Source organism: Canis lupus, chromosome 15, assembly GCF_011100685.1.
Source record: "Canis lupus familiaris isolate Mischka breed German Shepherd chromosome 15, alternate assembly UU_Cfam_GSD_1.0, whole genome shotgun sequence".
NCBI lineage: Eukaryota > Metazoa > Chordata > Mammalia > Carnivora > Canidae > Canis > Canis lupus.
This window is the reverse complement of record NC_049236.1, coordinates 52,557,200-52,575,724: the sequence shown is the minus strand read 5'-3', so window position 1 is coordinate 52,575,724 and position 18,525 is coordinate 52,557,200. Positions and strand designations below refer to the sequence as shown.

At 37.0% G+C, this 18,525-nt stretch overlaps 1 protein-coding gene across 2 annotated transcripts; it reads left to right on the top strand.

Annotated features, from left to right (window-relative positions):
- The first annotated feature begins 1,472 nt into the window (after nt 1-1,472).
- On the top strand, nt 1,473-17,956 carry PLRG1 (pleiotropic regulator 1). Of its 2 annotated transcripts, XM_038559072.1 has the most exons (16): nt 1,587-1,627; nt 2,936-3,042; nt 3,332-3,403; nt 4,075-4,217; nt 4,914-4,967; nt 5,775-5,868; nt 6,061-6,148; nt 8,582-8,683; nt 9,678-9,770; nt 11,755-11,904; nt 11,993-12,094; nt 12,657-12,759; nt 13,490-13,598; nt 14,577-14,716; nt 15,419-15,612; nt 16,170-17,956. In XM_038559072.1, the coding sequence occupies exons 4-16, from the start codon at nt 4,088-4,090 to the stop codon at nt 16,227-16,229; spliced, it is 1,419 nt and encodes a 472-aa protein (XP_038415000.1). In that variant the 5' UTR covers nt 1,587-1,627; nt 2,936-3,042; nt 3,332-3,403; nt 4,075-4,087; the 3' UTR covers nt 16,230-17,956. The 2 variants fall into 2 exon arrangements, with proteins under 2 accessions (XP_038414999.1, XP_038415000.1); XM_038559071.1 differs by lacking the exon at nt 3,332-3,403 and having other exon boundaries at nt 1,473-1,627.
- The last annotated feature ends 569 nt before the right edge of the window (nt 17,957-18,525 follow it).

Sequence of the window (18,525 nt, the reverse complement as noted above, 5' to 3'; positions counted from 1 at the left end):
GAGAACTTTTTAAAAGAAACATAGTCTAGTGTAATTTATCTCAACTATTACAATGTTTGATGAGTCTGGGTTTATACAATTCTTTCCTGGATGATTAACATGTTAACAGGCCCCAACTAGACAGTTATTATATTGCCATAGATATATTAGAATCTTGTTTACATTTCTATAATTTCATCACCTTTAAAAATAGTATTCTTTTGTATAGTTATCACTATCTATGAGGAAGTTAAAATATGATGTAGGTTCCCAAGTACATATTGCACCATTATAGAATTTCTTTATGAGGCCCACCACCAGTGGCTACTGCTGCAGAAACTCAGTAGGCCAAACTCACTCAAATTCAAACACGATTGTATTTTCAAGTAGAAACATGACCTTAATGTTTTTGATTAATTAAGAATCAATGTACATCCAATGAGATTAGCAATTCACATTGATATACTTTTGATAGGATTTTATTTATTTATTCATGAGAGACACAGAGAGAGAGGCAGAGAAACAGGCAGAGGGAGAAGCAGGCTCCATCCCTGCAGGGAGCCCGATGATCAGGGACCCCAGGGTCACATCCTGGGTCCTGGGCCGAAGCAGATGCTCCCCCACTGAGCCCCCCAGGTGTCCCTCAATAAGACTTCTTCCCTCTCCAAGCCCATGCGGTATGCTGAGATCAGTGGAATTGATTAGCTTAAGGAACAAGCAGGGCCAGTGAAATATTTGCCTATCGGATTTACAAATGTTCAACTCCTGTTTGCATAGAAAAGTAATGGGACAGGCTTGATCGAAAACTGCATTTTACCTAAGACAAGACAATATAAAATACTGCTATTTTGGCACTAGGATGTGTATAAATAAAAGTGGCTCGAGTCTTCAGTTGTGTCTTTCTTCCGCCAGCTTTGAAAAGCTGCCCTTTGATACTGTCGACGCCACCACGTTCATTAGCAGACTGGCTGAAAATCGTGCGGTTTTGAGAGATTTAAAAAAAAAAAAATCTATGCAGCGTAAAAATAAATGTGGGGATTTGCCGTACAGGGCTACAACAAAGATCTTTGCACACTTTCTCAAATGCAAAGTGTTCCGCAACATCCGGCCGCCAAGGGTTAACGGGACAGCATCAGCGCAGGTGCTCTCGGCAGCCGAGGCCGCAGCGCGCGGAGGCTTCCAGGCCGGGCAGCCCCGCGGCGCAGCGGGAGCCGAGACGTCAATCAGGGGAGCTGGACGCGGACCGGGATTCGCTCTCTCCAGACCCTCCCTAGAACGGACTCCTTGGGTTCGCTGGGAAAAAAAATAAAATTAAAGGATTAAGCTTGGGGAGGCACAGCGCAAACAACCACACCCCTGAACCGAACTACTTAAGTCCGAGCCGAAGGCTCTTCCAAGACCTCCTCCGGGACGCCGCTGAGCCCCGCCCACCTCGCCGAGGCCACGCCCCTCTGGAGAAAGCCCCGCCCCTCGATCCCAGAAGGCCGCCGGGCGGCTACCGCGCCTGCGCGGAGGCCCCACTTCCGGCGCCAGGGCGCTCGATTCCGGAAGGGCTGCGCGGCGGCGGCGGCGGCGGCGGCTTCTGTGTTGCGGGCTGGTGTCCCTTGTCTGTTGGAGCGGCGAGTCGCACGGCAGCATCATGGTCGAGGTAAGGTGGCGCTTGGTGCTGAGGGGTCGTTGGCTTCCGCGGTGTTTTTCCTTGGCGGCGGGCGTGGGGGGGTGTTCGCGGTTTGGGGATGGTGAAGGCTGCGGAGGGGGGCTGTCTGGCCGAGGCCGGGTGGTCTCTGAAGGTTTTCAGGGGCAGAGGAAGGCCGGGTGGGAGCCCTGGCTGGACGTTACCCGCGGCCGCGAAGCCCGACTGAGTTTCCACGGTCCGTATTTGGCTCTTGAGCGTCGGGTCTCGGCCGGGCCCCCGGAGGCGCCGCGTCCGGCCCCGCGGGGTCCCCGCCTGCAGAGCAGCGTCAGGGGCTGTGTGTCCTGAGGCGGGCGGTCTTCCTCCAGCTCTGCCCCCAGGAAGACCTGCCATTTTGAAGTTTTGCATCAAACTGTTAGCCAGCCTTGCCCGTCTCATCTCAGAAATACTTCTGGAGCCTTGTCCAGACCCACTGCCTTCGCCTTAATTCAGATCCGGCGTCATCCTTCGTCTGCACGAGTGCCTTAGCTCCCTGCTGGTGTTCTCGCTTCCATTTCTTCGCCCTCTGCAAAATTGATCTGTTTAAGATATACGTTGATCGCGTTTTTTTCTGCTTAAAATCCTTCGCTGGCCAGATGTCACTAGAGCAAAAGTGCAGACTGTTGCAGTGATCCTTTAAAAAAAAAGAATCCTTAACCTAATCTGCACCTTGTCTACCCTTGCAACCTCATCCCAGCCTCACAGTCCACCTTCCAGTGGAACATGCACAGTTCTCTTGCAGCTCCGGCCATCATTGCAGCCACCAAACCCCTGTGTACCTGGCATTTCCTCTCTGCCTGGATTGTTCTCACCTCTGCTCTGCACGAGGCTGAATTTCTGCCTAAGGAATACCTCAGAGAGATCTTTCATAACTATCCTAGGTTCTTTCTTGGCTTGCTTCCTTCATAGCACTTATCAAAGATTTGTTGCTTATTTTTCGTTTTCTCTTGAGCACTGGGACCATGGCTGCCTTGTCATCATTCTTTTGTTAGCTTCTAGCACAGTGCCTGCCAGACACATAGTAGGAACTCAGTAAATACTTGTTCGAATCAATGGCTAAGCTCAGGCATCACTAATTGGTATACCTGGGGCTCTGGCCATTGAGGAGCTTCCTCCTCCTCTCTGACCTTGACTTCTTCTATCGCTTGCTACAAATAGCTGTGGTGAGTGGTACAAAGCTTTTTACATATTTAAATGTGTAAAGTGTATGGCTGCTTTGACTTAATTTAGGTTGTGGTATGTGTCATTTGTAGCTAGATATGTGATTCTGTTCTTTCTTTTTAGGAGGTACAGAAACATTCTGTGCACACACTTGTGTTCAGGTCATTGAAGAGAACCCATGACATGTTTGTAGCTGATAACGGAAAACCTGTGCCTTTGGATGAAGAGAGGTAGGTATTGTTCCTTTTCAGTTACTGGAATATGTAACTTCTAATGTTGGGGGAAGAGAGCAGGGAGAGGGGGACCTTTAAAGCTTAGTGAGTGATACTAACACTCGTAGGATGTCTATTCGGTAATGAATGGTGTTTGGGCATGATTTAAGCTGATTTAACTTTTTTTGGCCTTGTCTTTCACAATAAAAAGTCCCATTAATTAATTGCATTTATAAATACCCAGTAATTAGGAGAGTCCCTTTTAGGTGTTTTATTTTATAATCAATCACTTTGTATGTGCTTTCAGCTTCCCGCTGCTCTCAGAGCCTTGCTGAGCTGAAATTGTACCTGGCCAGTACCTCTACTCCCATCTTTTCTCGTTAGTATGATGAAGATTTTTGAGTGGTGGCATATTTTTGGTTCTACATCTCCAGCTCCAGTCTGGGATTGCATTATGTGCAGTGTTCCTTCTTTGTCCTTTACCCTTCTTTTAAAATCTACTTAATTCCTAAGACAAGCATTTATATTTAATTTATTAAGTGAGCTGTTCTTAAGACTAATATAAGTGCATTTCTTTAAAAAATATTGAACTAATTAACTACTTTGATTAGTTCTAATTGGTCTTTTTAGATACATCCAGTAAAGGTTATGATAGAAGCTTTTACTGTGTTTTTATATTGACACATTTGAAGGAAAGTGTATTGACTGAGGTTTTTAAAAGGATATATTAGTTTCTATATGTTTTTAAATCAGACCCTTGGTAATTTATCATGAAAGGTTATATATTTATTGGTTAACAAATTAAAATGCTACTTAGACTTAATGGATGCTCTGTGGTGGATTGGGAACAAAAAAAGTGTGGAAATGCACTTGGAAATTCCAAGCTTTTTAAAATACTATTTAACTTTAAAAACTTCATAGAATTTTTTCTACATGATTAGGCAAACCTAAGCTATTTAAGTACTTGTGTTCTTGGCTGTCTATATTTCTTTTGGCTAATATATTTAAAGCACTCAAAGATACATTCTTATGTTCATAATTTTTAAATAGTCACAAACGGAAAATGGCAATCAAGCTGCGTAATGAGTATGGTCCTGTGTTGCACATGCCTACTTCGAAAGAAAATTTTAAAGAGAAATGTCCTCAGAATGCATCGGATTCGTATGGTCATAAGCAGTATCCTGCCAATCAAGGTGAGGATGTATTATCAGAAATGTCAGGACTTACATGTGAATTTTCAAAATGAAAAAATGAAATGTTTTAGTGCCCATCCCAGGAAAACTGAATAGAGCCATACCCTATTGAACAACTATACCAGTATTATAACGGAAGTCTTGATTTCCTCATTGAAGTAGTGAGTTGAGATTATTGGTTGGTGGATTTTTTCTTACAGGAAATAAAAATGTGATAGAATAATAATGCAGAAAATCTTAGGATGTACAGGTGGAGACTAAAGGAAAAATTTGTAACATACGGAAAGACCGTCTGTTTTGGCTGTCATTCAGAAAGGTGATTCTAAGCACTAAAATTGTAGTGAATAAAGATGATCTAAGATTCCTTTTTTTTTTTTTAAATCTAAGATTCCACAGAAAAATCATTTGCATGGGAGAAAAACCAGAATGGGGGTTGTTACTTGATAGGATGATCTCTCTCCACACCATTACAATTATACAAGCTTTCTTGACATCATATTAGCAAATATCAAGGAAATAGGTGTGTACATGGTCCTCAGAAGTCAAAACAAAAATCAATATATCTTGGTTCTGAGGTTTTGGTTTAGCTGGGAAAATTTGAGAAATTCAGTTGGTGACTTCGCATTCGTTAAAAGAGATAATGCTTATATGTAAATTTGCCACTGATAATGATGATGATTCTTCTCCCTTTTAAAGGACAAGAAGTTGAATATTTGGTGACAGGTACACATCCATATCCACCAGGACCTGGTAAGCGAGCTATTACGTACTGAAAATATCTTACAGACGTTTCCATGAATGAACCAATACTATGATTCTAATTGCCTATAAAATGCAAGATAAGCTCAGTACCCAGGCATCCAGGCATAGATGAGAGTTATTAACTCATATTCACTTTCATACCTGTTCATTCAGCAAACATTGTTAAGCACCTAGATTTTTCAGGTGCTGTGCTAGGAATTCAAAGACAGTAAGGTCGCTCCAGGCTAATATGGAGATTAAACAAACATGTTATCACTAAACTTACAAAAGTGATAGAAGTGTTAGTATAGAAGCAAGTGTGATGGAAATGTCTATTAGCTGTCTGTGTGTATAGATGACTAGTACATAGATGGAGTGGCTAGTATAATGGAGTGTAGAACAAAAAGCTTAACATATCTAGGTTCTAGTAATTTTAGAAGACAGGATTTACCGTATTGAAAGTACAGGCAAACTGGTACTTCTTGTTTAGTGATTTACATTTATTCTTGAAAACCTTGTTAGTGTTTGGGAATTGCTTGATTTTTGTATCTGAAGGTAATATCCCAAGATGATAGAAATTTAACTTTACTGTGTTAGGTATGTTAATACCAAACTGCTTGTGATTAAATCAAATTTGAGTTATATGTTTTTAACTTCTATTTATTAGTAAAAAGTTAGAAATAAAAGACACAAAATGAGAAATGTTTGTAATATGACTACCTAGAGTTAATCATTTTTCTTCTTCCAGTATTTTATTTTAAACTGATATAAATGAAATCATAGCAACTAAAGGGAATTGATTCTTTTTTTAAACAGGAGTTGCTTTGACAGCAGATACTAAGATCCAAAGAATGCCAAGTGAATCAGCTGCACAGTCCTTAGCTGTGGCATTACCTTCTTCTCAGACCAGGTATGAAGTATTATGCTTCTAATTACAAAGATTTTGAAAGCATAATTTGTTCTTTACATATTTTTCTCATTTTAAGATTTCTATATATGTGACATTTTCTTTTATCATTGCTTACAAAAATTTAAAGAGTTGGTTCTGCACAAGACATGACTGGAGACAGTCACTTAGAATGTGATATATCTTTTGCCTCAGGGTTGATGCAAATCGTAGTGCACCTGCTGGAGGTGAATACCGACATCCGGGGACTTCTGACCGTTCACAGCCTGCAGGGATGACTTCAGTAAGTTTCTCTGTGTCAGATCACACTGCAGGTTTCTAACTTTTGGAACTTGTCTTATTTCCCTTTATCCCGAGTGTCTTAGGTTAGATATTAAATAAATGAAAACTTTCTTTGCTTGTTGTTAAACAGCAGCTGAGTGAGCTAGTTAATATTTCATAGCCCTAAAATTTAAGTTGCTTGTGATTTTGCATATTTTTTAGAATTTAAAATTCTAAATTGTGTCTGTTGCACATTGTATCTAATAATTATTTTGATGCAGATAGTGTGATGTTGCTCTTTATTACCCACTGTTAATAATACAAAGAATGGTATTCTCTAACTTGTATTAGCATGTGTTAGATACGAAAATCTTTTTTTTATTAAACTCTAAGTTGGTTTACACAATTTGAATTGAGTGCTTTAGTAATGTAATATTCACGGGCTGTACTAGTATCTTAAAAATGTTTAGAAATGTAGAAGTTCATCAATTGGTAAATAAATGCCGGTTAATGTCGTTACTGGTAAGAGTAATTATGAAACGAAAAACGTCAAGTACCTACTTTATTTTATTCTGCCACTTGAGTCACTGCAGGCTAAATGAGTGAATTTGTGGTCTTCCCACTACATTTCTTCTTTTGCCTCTATTCACAAATCTCTGCCCATGGTTTTTGCCTCCTTAGTAGGAGGTGAAATACAAGCTTCTTGAGGGCAGGAACTTTATGGACTTAAGTATTTTTTGGGTGGATGGCTGGTTGCTAACAGTTGATGGTACATCAGCCAGGATATCTCTTAAAATAATACTTAAACTGATCTCCAAAGGCAAGGAAAACAAGGCAAAAATGAATTGTTGGGACTTTATCAAGATAAAAAGCTTTTGCACAGCAAAGGAAATAGTCAACAAAACCAGAAGACAACAGATGGAATGGGAGAAGATATTTGTAAATGTTTTATCAGATAAAGAGCTAGTATTCCAAGATCTAGAAAGAACTTAGCAAACTCAACACCCAGAAAACTATTAATCCAGTCAAGAAATGGGTGGAAGACATCCACAGACATTTCTTCAGGGAAGACATACAAACGGCCAACAGGCACAAAAAAAATGCTCAACATCACTTGGCATCAGGGAAATAGAAATCAAAACTACAATGAGTTACTGCCTCACAGCAGTCAGAATGGCTAGAATTAAAAGTCAGGAAATGACAGATGTTGGCAAGGCTGTGGAGACAGGGATACTGATAGGAATGCAAGCTGGTGCAGCCACTCCAGAAAACTTTAGAGGTTCCTCAAAAAGTTAAAAATTGAGCTATCTTAAGACCCAGCAGTTGCAGTACTAGGTATATACCCCCAAAATACAAATGTAGTGATCCAAAGGGGCACCTGCACCCTTATGTTTATAGCAGCAGCGTCTGCAATAGCCAAACTATGGAAAAAGCCCAGGTGTCCATTGACAGATGAGTGGATAAAGAAGATGTGGTATATGTACAATCGAATATTACTCAGCCACCAAAAAAAAGAAATTTCATTTGCAGTGATGTGGATGGAATGAGAGGGTTTTACATTAAGCAAAATAAGTCAATCAGAGAAAGACAGTTCTATGATCTTGCTCATATGTGGAATTTAAGAAACAAAAGATCATAGGGGAAAGGAGGGAAAATAGAATAAGATGTTACCAGAGAGGGAGATAAACCATAAGGGACTCTGAATCACAAGAAACAAACTGATCGTTGCTGGAAGGGAGGAGGGTAACTGGGTGATGGGCATTAAGGAGGGCACATGATGTAATGTGCACTGGGTGCTGTATACAACTGATAAATCACTGAACTCTGCCTCTGAGTAATATACCGTATGTTAATTAATTGAATTTTAATAATAAATGAAAGTATTAAATATTTTTTTGGAAGCTAATTAGTTTCTCTTTTTGCTATTAAGTTGAGATAATGTTAAAATACAACAATGAAAGGCAGTGACAATCCACTTAAAATCACTCAAATAATAATAGGAGCTTACATAAAGCATTTACAGAGTGTAACAATATTTTTACAGTAATTGTCTGAGGTAGGCAGTGTTATTTCCATTTTACAAAGCAAGCACAGAGGTTATGTAAGTTTTTACCAGTCAGCTAGTAATTAGCAGAGCAGGGTTTATGAACCCATACACAATGTTATGTGCTCTTTTGAACCCATGCATAATGTTATGTTATGTACTGTTTAGCCTCTGAGATTTTTTTTTATTTCTAAAATTAAAGTTAACATACAGAAAATAACAGTTCTGATTAGAAGTCTTAGTTATGCAAACATTTTCTAGTGATTCAAACATTTTAACTGTCTTTTCCTCTTCAATTAAGGAAAAAAAAAAACCCTCATAAATCCCCTTTTTTGAGTTTTTCTTTTTAGAATTAACACACAGAGTTAGGTATGATGCCTTTAACAGTAACATAATCTGTTCTATTTGTAGGCAGTTATGGAGGCTGGCAACGCTAAGAACTCTGCACTGATGGCTAAAAAAGCCCCTACCATGCCCAAACCCCAGTGGCACCCACCATGGAAACTCTACAGGGTGAGTGAATCTGTATATTATTCCACTACAGGAATGATGATTGCTTTCCAGTTACTAAGAGCCAAGGAATAGAATCAGGAGGAAAAGGATTGAATATGAGAACTGATAAAGTGATCTGAGATGGGTTGGGGGGAAGGTATCAGGCAGTCTTAAAAGACGTGAAGACTTCTTTAAGTAAAAGCTATGTGTGTGTTTCCTATATAAAATATTTACAGAAAGCTATTAAACATGGAGAACAGATAAAATAATTTTTCTACGTGTTTGAAGTGTTTAATACGAATCCCAGGAGGAAAAATAACATATAATGCTATTTCTTTAGCCCTACTGATTATCTTTTTAATTATAGTAAATTAAAGTGATTCAAAACATACCAGATCTAAAATGAAATGTATGTAGTAGGAAAACTATAGCTACACATAATTAAATATATGTATTAAATTTTAGTTTTCTAATTATACACTAAAGTAGACTTTCTTTTGGTATACCGACCTAATAAATTTTAATAGATGTATAAATTTGGGTAATTACTTCTTTATACACTCAGTATAAAGAAGTTCCGTCAGCTCAAAAAACACTCCTGTGCTATTATTTTATACTTCTAACTTTCCCTACCCCTGGCAGCTGTTCGTTTGTTTTTCATACTATTTTTGTGGGGTTTTTTTCAATTTTGTTATGTAATGGAATTATACAGTATATACATTTTAATACTGACTTCCTTCCTCAGCTTAATGCCTTTGAGGGCCCTCCAAGTTGTATTAATATATTCCTCTTATTTGCTGAGTAAATATTCCATTGTATAGGTATATCATAGCTTGTATATGTATTTACTGTGATTGAAGGTAATTTATAATTTTAAAATCTAAGTGTCAAATAATTTTATAAATGTATTTGAAGATATGAGGAGGGGCTCTTCAAACTTGACTTATATGTAATGAGTTGAAGTTGAACAAACTAGTGTAATGAGTCCACCCATTCTATGTTTTGTTTTATACAGGTGATCAGTGGACATCTTGGCTGGGTTCGCTGTATTGCTGTGGAACCTGGAAATCAGTGGTTTGTAACTGGATCTGCTGACAGAACTATAAAGGTAATAGGAAGGAGGAAGAAAAAATACGACTTTGTATTTACTACGTGATTTTAATCTTTTATTTCTGAGGTGGGAATTGCTGTTGTAGTTTCTCTGATTTCTGAGACCTGAGTATGGAGTAAAATTTATTATCTTTATCAATTCAGTGTTCCAATTAAATATGTTTGGAAAGTGGTATTTAAATAACAGGCTTTTCCAAACCAAACATACCGACTACCACTAATTTCTTGATATTTTTTTCTCCTCTGGTTACAAACTTAAAGCTTACTCATATATAAAAAATGAGGAAAATATAGAGAAGTACAAAAGAATACAGACCCATATGTAATTGAACACTGTCAGATAATTTGAACGAATTTCTTTTTAGTACTTACTTCCATGCATATGTGTCACTACATTTCCTTCTGAGCTTTCTTCCTGTGTGTATAAATGTGTATCTTTAAAAAATCATGATGGGGGTGTCTGGATGGTACAGTCAGTTAAGCAACTGATTCTTGGCTTCAGCTCAGGTTGTGATCTCAGGGTTATGAGATCAGGCCCTGCATCGGGCTCTGCACTCAGCGCCGTACCTGCTTAAGGCTCCCTCCTCCTCCTTTTGCTGTCCTCCCCACCACCCCTCATCCCCATGCACATGTGCACTCTCTCAAATCTTAAAAAAAAAATACATAAATAAAAATTCTTGAGTGTTACATAGTTTTGTACTCTGCTTTTTTTCCACTTAACATATAAGAGGCATATTTTTGTGAAGAAATGGACATCTTTTTAAATGGTTTCACAATCTATCAGATATTCTATAATCTATTTTCCTATTGGTAGACATCAGAGTTTTTAGTTTCTTGGTGTTCACTATCACAAGTAATGCTATATAATTTTTGTGCCTAAAGCTTTTTGCCATATTTTAAATGATTTTGTTGGACAGATCCCCAGTAATGGAATTAATGGGTCCAAGATTTTTGTAATTGACACCCAAAGTACAAATATTTTCCAAAATGGGTGACTTGATATTTGCAGTGTATTACAGGATCCTTTTTTAACACACTGATTGTGTATCTTTAAAAATATCTGTGGGGATCCCTGGGTGGCTCAGCATTTAGCGCTGTCTTCAGGCTGGGGTGTAATCCTAGAGATCCGGGATCGAGTCCCACATCAGGCTCCCTGCATGGGGAGCCTGCTTCTCCCTCTGCCTGTGTCTCTGCCTCTCTCTGTCTCTCAAGAATAAATAAAATAAATAAATGAATGAATGAATAAATAAATAAATAAAATATCTATCTACTAACGTTAAGCAGAAATGGTTACCTAATCTTGTAAAAACCGCACAAAAAAAATTTATAGTGGGATTCCTAGTAAAGCTGTTAAGTTTTTTCAACATGTATATATTTTTTATTGAGGTATAATTGATATACAATATTATTAGTTTTAATATACAATGTAATGATACAATATATTGGTATATTGTGAAATCACAATAAATCTAGTTAACATCTATGACCATACATAGTTGCAGAATTTTTTCCTTATAGTGAGAATTTTTAGATGTTGAGTACAGTAGTATTAACTGTAGTTGCCAGGCTGAACATTATATCTCCGTGACTTACCTGTTTCATAACTGGAACTTTGCACTTTTGACTCTCTTAACTCATTTCCCCCACTCCCACCCCCCACCTCTGGTAACCACTGATCTGTTCTCTGTATCTGTGAGCCTGGTTTTTATTTTTGTTTATAGAGTTCACATACCAGTAAAATCACCTAGTATTCGTCTTTCTCAGTCTGACTTGTCACTTATTATAAATATTTTCCCAGTTTGAACATGCTTTTTAATTCTGTTTTCCCTGCTTAACAGAGGAGATCATGGGAGATTCTTTTGCAAATTTTAAAATTTGTATATGTTTACAACTTTCACTTTTTGAACACTTAATTTTAACATTAAGATTTTAAAAATTTGTTTTGGAATAATGAAGAAAAATTAAATATTTTTTGATTGCAGATCTGGGACTTGGCTAGTGGCAAATTAAAACTGTCATTAACTGGGCACATCAGTACAGTGCGCGGTGTGATAGTAAGCACGCGGAGCCCTTACCTGTTTTCCTGTGGAGAAGACAAACAAGTCAAATGCTGGGATCTTGAATATAATAAGGTAAGCTTAGAGTTAAGGATTTAAAACATAGTCAATCACTGTTTTTCTTTATAATTATAGAGATTTTAACTTTCCCCTTTATTTTTAGGTTATAAGACACTATCATGGACATCTAAGTGCAGTGTATGGTTTGGATTTGCACCCAACAATTGATGTGCTGGTAACCTGTAGTCGAGATTCAACTGCACGGGTAAGTGGAATAGAGTTTTGTGTTTATTTGTAAATATATCGCATCTTATTTGGTAATGGAGTCATATATTTGTAAATATGTTGCATGCATATTTGGTAATAGAGTCATGCATTGACTTATTAGAGAATTAAAGATAGTTGCCTTGACTAGCAATAGCCTGGTCTCTGTTTCTTGGCTCAGGTGTTTTTCCACCTTCATTTTCAGTTCTGTGGCCTCATGTTTATCACTGGGAGTGCCCTGCTTCTGAAATGGGACACTCACATGTTCCTTTCCATCACTACAACATTTTCCATTAGCTTTTTCCTTCAGTAGTCTTATTGTACCCATTCTTACACTTTTAGTACCCTGATCCGTTAGTTTTTTGGGTCTTTTTTTTCCTTTCAGCTGCCTTCTATCTATATTCCCCAGCCAGCTTACAGATCATTAATCTTTCTTTTAAACAATTTTTCATTACATTCAGACACAGTTGTCTAGTAAATTCCCAGCCTTGAATTGGTTCACTTACCTGTCTGAGATATGAATGCTTATTTTCTCTGACAGTGTGTCCCTTGTGTTTTTATAGATTTGGGATGTGAGAACTAAAGCCAGTGTACACACATTATCTGGACATACAAATGCAGTTGCTACAGTGAGATGTCAAGCTGCAGAACCACAAATTATTACTGGTATGATTGATACTTTTTAAGTTTACAGTATATTTGATTATAAATGCATTATGATTATACATATACTTTTCATATTCACTATGACTCTTCATTTTTGTAGATACATTGTTTCTGTGCATATATGAAACTTACTGTGGTAACATTTCATTTGGTTTTTATCTCATACCCTTTACATATCATAGAATGTATCATACACAGTATCATGTGATGTCTGACTAGAAAATAGTGCTGTTAGATACATTCAGACATTGTTTCATAGTATCAAAATTACTTGTTTAGGAAATTGAAGTCAAAAGACAAAATAGAGACCAATAACTTTTAGAGCTAGTTTGAGTTTGGTTTTGCTTATATAGTAAGATTAATAATACAACTTCACTCTGAGACCAGAAAATAATTTCTTTACTTGATGTAGTTTGTTAATTAAGAATCGTTCAGGTTTTTCCTTCCCCCTCCCCTCCAAGGAGTAACTTCATGTATTTGCTTTATTTGTTACTCACATTTGTTCCAGCTGTTCACTGGACAATGCATCAAGTATTTACTGCATTTTTTTAAGAATTAAATTTAAAACCAACCTAAAAGTTTAGAACTGTAAAGTAATTAGGCAGGAGTTAGTATGACTTTCATTTAATATATATATATGTCTACAGAAGACTGATTCATACATTGTTGTGTTTAATTTTTGCATTATTTTTCCTGATGTGTATTTTGTGGATGTGTATTTTCGTTATAGGAAGTCATGATACTACAATACGATTATGGGATTTGGTGGCTGGAAAAACAAGAGTCACATTAACAAACCACAAAAAATCGGTCAGGGCTGTGGTTTTACATCCAAGACAGTAAGTGTATTTTCCTAATTAGCTTTTCTTTTTTCTTCAATTTTTAGTATAAATATTGAAATACTAGCATTATTACTACTTTGGTAGTCGTTTAGCCACTGTTATTTCCAGGCCTGTGCCACTTGGCACCTGGATTTCTTTCATTTTTCCTGTATACTCGTTTGCTTCATGACCTATATATATGATGAAGAAAATTTTCTACAAGGTGAAAGATGATAGTGTCAGATGAGACAATATGAATAAATCATGGCTAAAAGCCGCACATCAAAGTAGAGGCTTTTGATTTAATGTTTAGTAGAAGATGGATTTAATGTTTTGACAGAAACGTTTATACTGAGATGTACATAGAATAGTTTAATTCATAAGGAGGAAATAGTATACATAGAAAAAAAAATAGTAGGACCCATGAACATACAGGGTGTCCATAGAGGTGGAGCATAATATCACAGCCTGTCTCTTATATCACATCACCCTGACGCTTTTCTCGTCACATTGATATTTCTATCTACCCCCTCCCCCTTATCCATTATTTCTTCCCTTCTTCCTCCCTTTTTCTGTCTTCCTTATTCCCTTTCTTCCTCTCCTCTGTTTCCTTTTTCTCTCTCTTCCTCTTGCCCTCTGTTTCTTTCCTTCTTTTTCATTCTTCCTGTAGTCCCCTCTATCTCCCTCTCTTGCTCTGTCCAAAATAGCTTCATAACCCCTTGCCCTCAATGTGAATTTAGGGGTTTGTACATTTATTGCTGCTTTAGCTCAGTGTAGAGCACTGGGGAAATGAAAAACATTAATCTAGAACATTTAAATAATTTGAAGATCTGATTTGACTTGGAATAAATGTCTTTGTATTTTTACCTCTTGGTATGACAAATAATATTTTGCTACAACTATAGATCCATAAGCACACGTATAGAATACAACCGTAAAAGGCTTTTTTGAATTCTTTATTTTATTTAACTTGATCTCCTTTTCATCTTATTTCAGTTATACGTTTGCATCTGGCTCCCCAGATAATATAAAACAGTGGAAATTCCCTGATGGAAGTTTTATTCAAAACCTTTCTGGTCATAATGCTATTATTAATACATTGACAGTGAATTCTGATGGAGTGCTTGTTTCTGGAGGTAAAATAAGATTTTAATAATAAATATGTTTTAGCCTGTCATTTTTTCCTTTAGTAAGTGAGTAAACATTTTAAAATTTCTATGTCATCCCACCTAAGTATTACAACAGAACTTGCCTGAGTAGTGTGTTTTTGGATGTTGTTCATATATGTGTTTATGCATACATGTAATACATGCAGCATATTTCATAGTTTAGTTTTCTTTGAGTTCCTACATGATAAATCTAACGTATTCATGCTGGGAATTACCTAAATTTTGGTTGTGTATTCTGGAACTAGGTATCATTTTGTGGTGCTTTTTGGGCTCTATAATTACTGAATTAAGCACAAATGAAAGTAGGCACACCAGTATTAAGAGAAGCTTGAGTGCCTGTGTCTTCTTTTTTTTTTTTCTTTTTTTTTTTAAGATTTTATTTATTTATTCATGAGAGACAGAGAGGCAGAGACACAGGCAGAGGGAGAAGCAGGCAGGCTCCATGCAGGGAGCCTGACACGGGACTCAATCTCAGGTCTCCAGGATCACGCTCTGGGTTGAAGGCGGTGCTAAACCATTAAGCCACCCGGGCTGCCCACTGCCTGTGTCTTGTATTATAACTTTATTTAATCTTTGTTGTCACGGTGCTTGACTCCTAGATGGTGCTTAAATGTTTGTCAAGCAGAATTGTTAAAGGATACCAAGTTTAATTAGATTTTTTCCTTTAAGCTGACAATGGCACTATGCATCTTTGGGACTGGAGAACTGGCTACAATTTCCAGAGAGTTCATGCAGCTGTGCAGCCCGGATCTTTGGACAGTGAATCAGGAATATTTGCTTGTGCTTTTGATCAGTCTGAAAGTCGGTTACTAACAGCTGAAGCTGATAAAACGATTAAAGTGTATAAAGAGGATGATACTGCGGTAAGTTCTCTATTTCACATGCATTTTGAAGTAAAATAAATCAACCATACCATAATTTTGCGAGTGCTTTTCTCATTTTAAAGATACTGAAATTTTCAGAAGGGAAAATAATCTTTATAGTATTGAATTATTTATCATCTCGAGTAGTGTCTGCTCGTAGATTTCTATATTAGTCCCATTGATACCAGCGAATCCATAAATTGTTTTAATTTTATCCCTACTTACTATAGTTATTGGGAAAATCTTACATTGAGAATAATCACAAATAAATTGCTATACAAATTAATTCTAAAATCATAAGCTTTGGTATTACTAGGTTACCTAAGTAACAATTTTATTCGAGATGAAAAACCACAAACTGAATTTGTAGTGAACCCATTCATCCTTTATTAGATTCAGATAATGTCACTAGTTTGTCAGCTATTCCTAAAATTGTTAAAGAACTGCTAAATATGTAATGTCAACCAACAGATGCCTTATTTTGTTAGAAAGAGAGTTATTAATATAAAGCAAATTAATAATACTTTGTTTTAACTTATTTAATTTTCTGTTTCCAGACAGAAGAAACTCATCCAGTCAGCTGGAAGCCAGAAATTATCAAGAGAAAGAGATTTTAATATGGCATTTTCTTCATGGTGGCTCCCATTTTTTGTTGTTGTTTTTAAAGAATAAGCTTGGTGTTGATGAGGATATCCAGTCGTTTTGTGCTCTGGCTAGGAATATAAAGCAGAAACTCACATGCTTAAATGATTCCTGCTTCATATTTTACAGTAAACTGCCCCTCCCTCCTGTGTTTTTTTTTTTTTTTTTCCCAAAATAAAAAATTGAGGTCCTAGGAAGTAAGATGCAGGTATCAAGCATATGTAGGTTTGTTGAACATAACTATTCTAAAGATAGAATACTTTGTCAGTTTTATTAAAAGATACCTTTTTAAAAAATACTTAAAAAACTGCTTACTATAATAAGGACTTGTTTCAAGGGAGCAGTTGCATTTGGGTTTTATTTTTATTTTTTTTACTTTAAAAACTAGTATCTGTGACTAATAATGGGGATTAAGGGATTGAAGTCTTACTTTTGTATGTTTATTCCAGAAACAGTTTTTGAGTGCATGTTCTACAAAGTTCTGCACTATTGAATACAGTTCAGGAAATAGACTAAGATGAATCTGTCCTCCAAGACCCTAGTTAGCGTATTACAGAATGCTGTATTGGAGTCCCACAGAGGAAAAGACCATCGCTCTTTTCCAGAGAGCATTGTGGAAGACTTCATAGAGTCGGGTATTTGAGCTGAGCCTTGAGAGGCCAGAGAGGGAAACTAGTATTCTAAGATGGGGCATACAGTGAACGAAACCAGACTTGTGAAACTAGGATGTGTTCTAGGAGCAAAGAATTGTCTGCTGCAGTTGAGTAATGAGTACAGCTGGTGGAGGAGAAAGCTCATGTTTGAAGTTCGATTTTATCCAACAAGCAGTTGGATACCAACATAGGTATCAAAACCTGAAGAAATTAATAAGATACTACTGGTGGTATTTGAAGCTGTGGCATGGGCTGCAGTCTTTTGAAGACTTTCTGGAAAAGTGTTATTTAAGTTTCTGATACCTATTCCCTGTAAATATGAGTTTTCTAAACCCTGCCCTTAGGATCCTGACTCCCCATCAGTCAAGAAAATTTGTCCACCTTCTCTTTCTGTAGGTAGAAAACACAGTTACAAGAACAATTGATGATAGATTTTTTTTTTCTAATTAAAAATCACACCATAAGTTTGAATAAACCTTTCTAAATTATACATATCCCATCTTGCATGCTGTAGGTGGGAGGATAATTTTATAACCTTTAAAGGGGGGGGTTCAGAGTATATTGAAAATGCTCAAACCATTTGGCAAACTTCATTAAAAAGATTAGGAAAATGCCAATAGGAATAATCTGACAAGTGTACACAAGTTTACTGTACCTTTGCTCTTCAATGAAACTAGCTCAGATGTCCTGTCAATAAGGGACTAATTTAATAGATTATGGTACCTTCATGCAATTTATTTCTATCCATTAAGAGTAAGGAACGTCTCTGGACTAATAAGATGTCCAAACTTTACTCTTAGGTTAAAAAAAGTTGTGGAAGCATTTTTTTTTTTTTTTTTTTTGTAGAATAACTTGTTAATGCTATATATATATACATATATATATATAAATAATGGAATAGTAATTCGACATTGTTACCAGTGGCTTTGTGAGGGAGTAAAATTGTGGGAGAACTTTCATGATTGGCTTTATATATTTCTATAATGTTTTAATTTTCTATAAGCATGTATTTTATAAACTTAAATAAAGAAAAATCCACTACACTTGCATCACTGAGAGATTCTCATATACCTTCTAACAGGAGAAAAATAGAGGTGGATACGGTCCCATCCCTAAAGGCCAACAAGAAGTGACTGCTAGTACAAGGAGGTGAGAAAGCTATCCGGCCTAGGATTAGATGTATGAAATTCTGAATAGCATGTAAGATAAGTCCATTTCCCTGCTTCTGCTATCAGGTGTTCTCAAATCCTCTTGCAGAAATTTGATCTACCACATGGGTTCATGAACCCCATGGAATTTTAGGCAGAATTTCATGCATGTGCTCTTTTGTTTTACCTACTCGACAGAACCCCAGCCCAGGATATACCCGGGTCTCTGGCAGTGCCTGTCTTACGTACAGCTGAGCTGTGGAATGTTACCGAAGGACAGCAGCTGCGCCAACTGAACTCCTATTTCATTTACAACCACATACCTCAAGTGGACCATTAACAGTGGTCATGACACACCTTCATATAGTCCATGCTTTCTGCCTCCTGTTGCAAAGGATGAGCTCTGCCCACCTCAGAACAATTTCAAATGTACAGCATCACGAGACCTAATGTTCCCTTCTAACTATGCA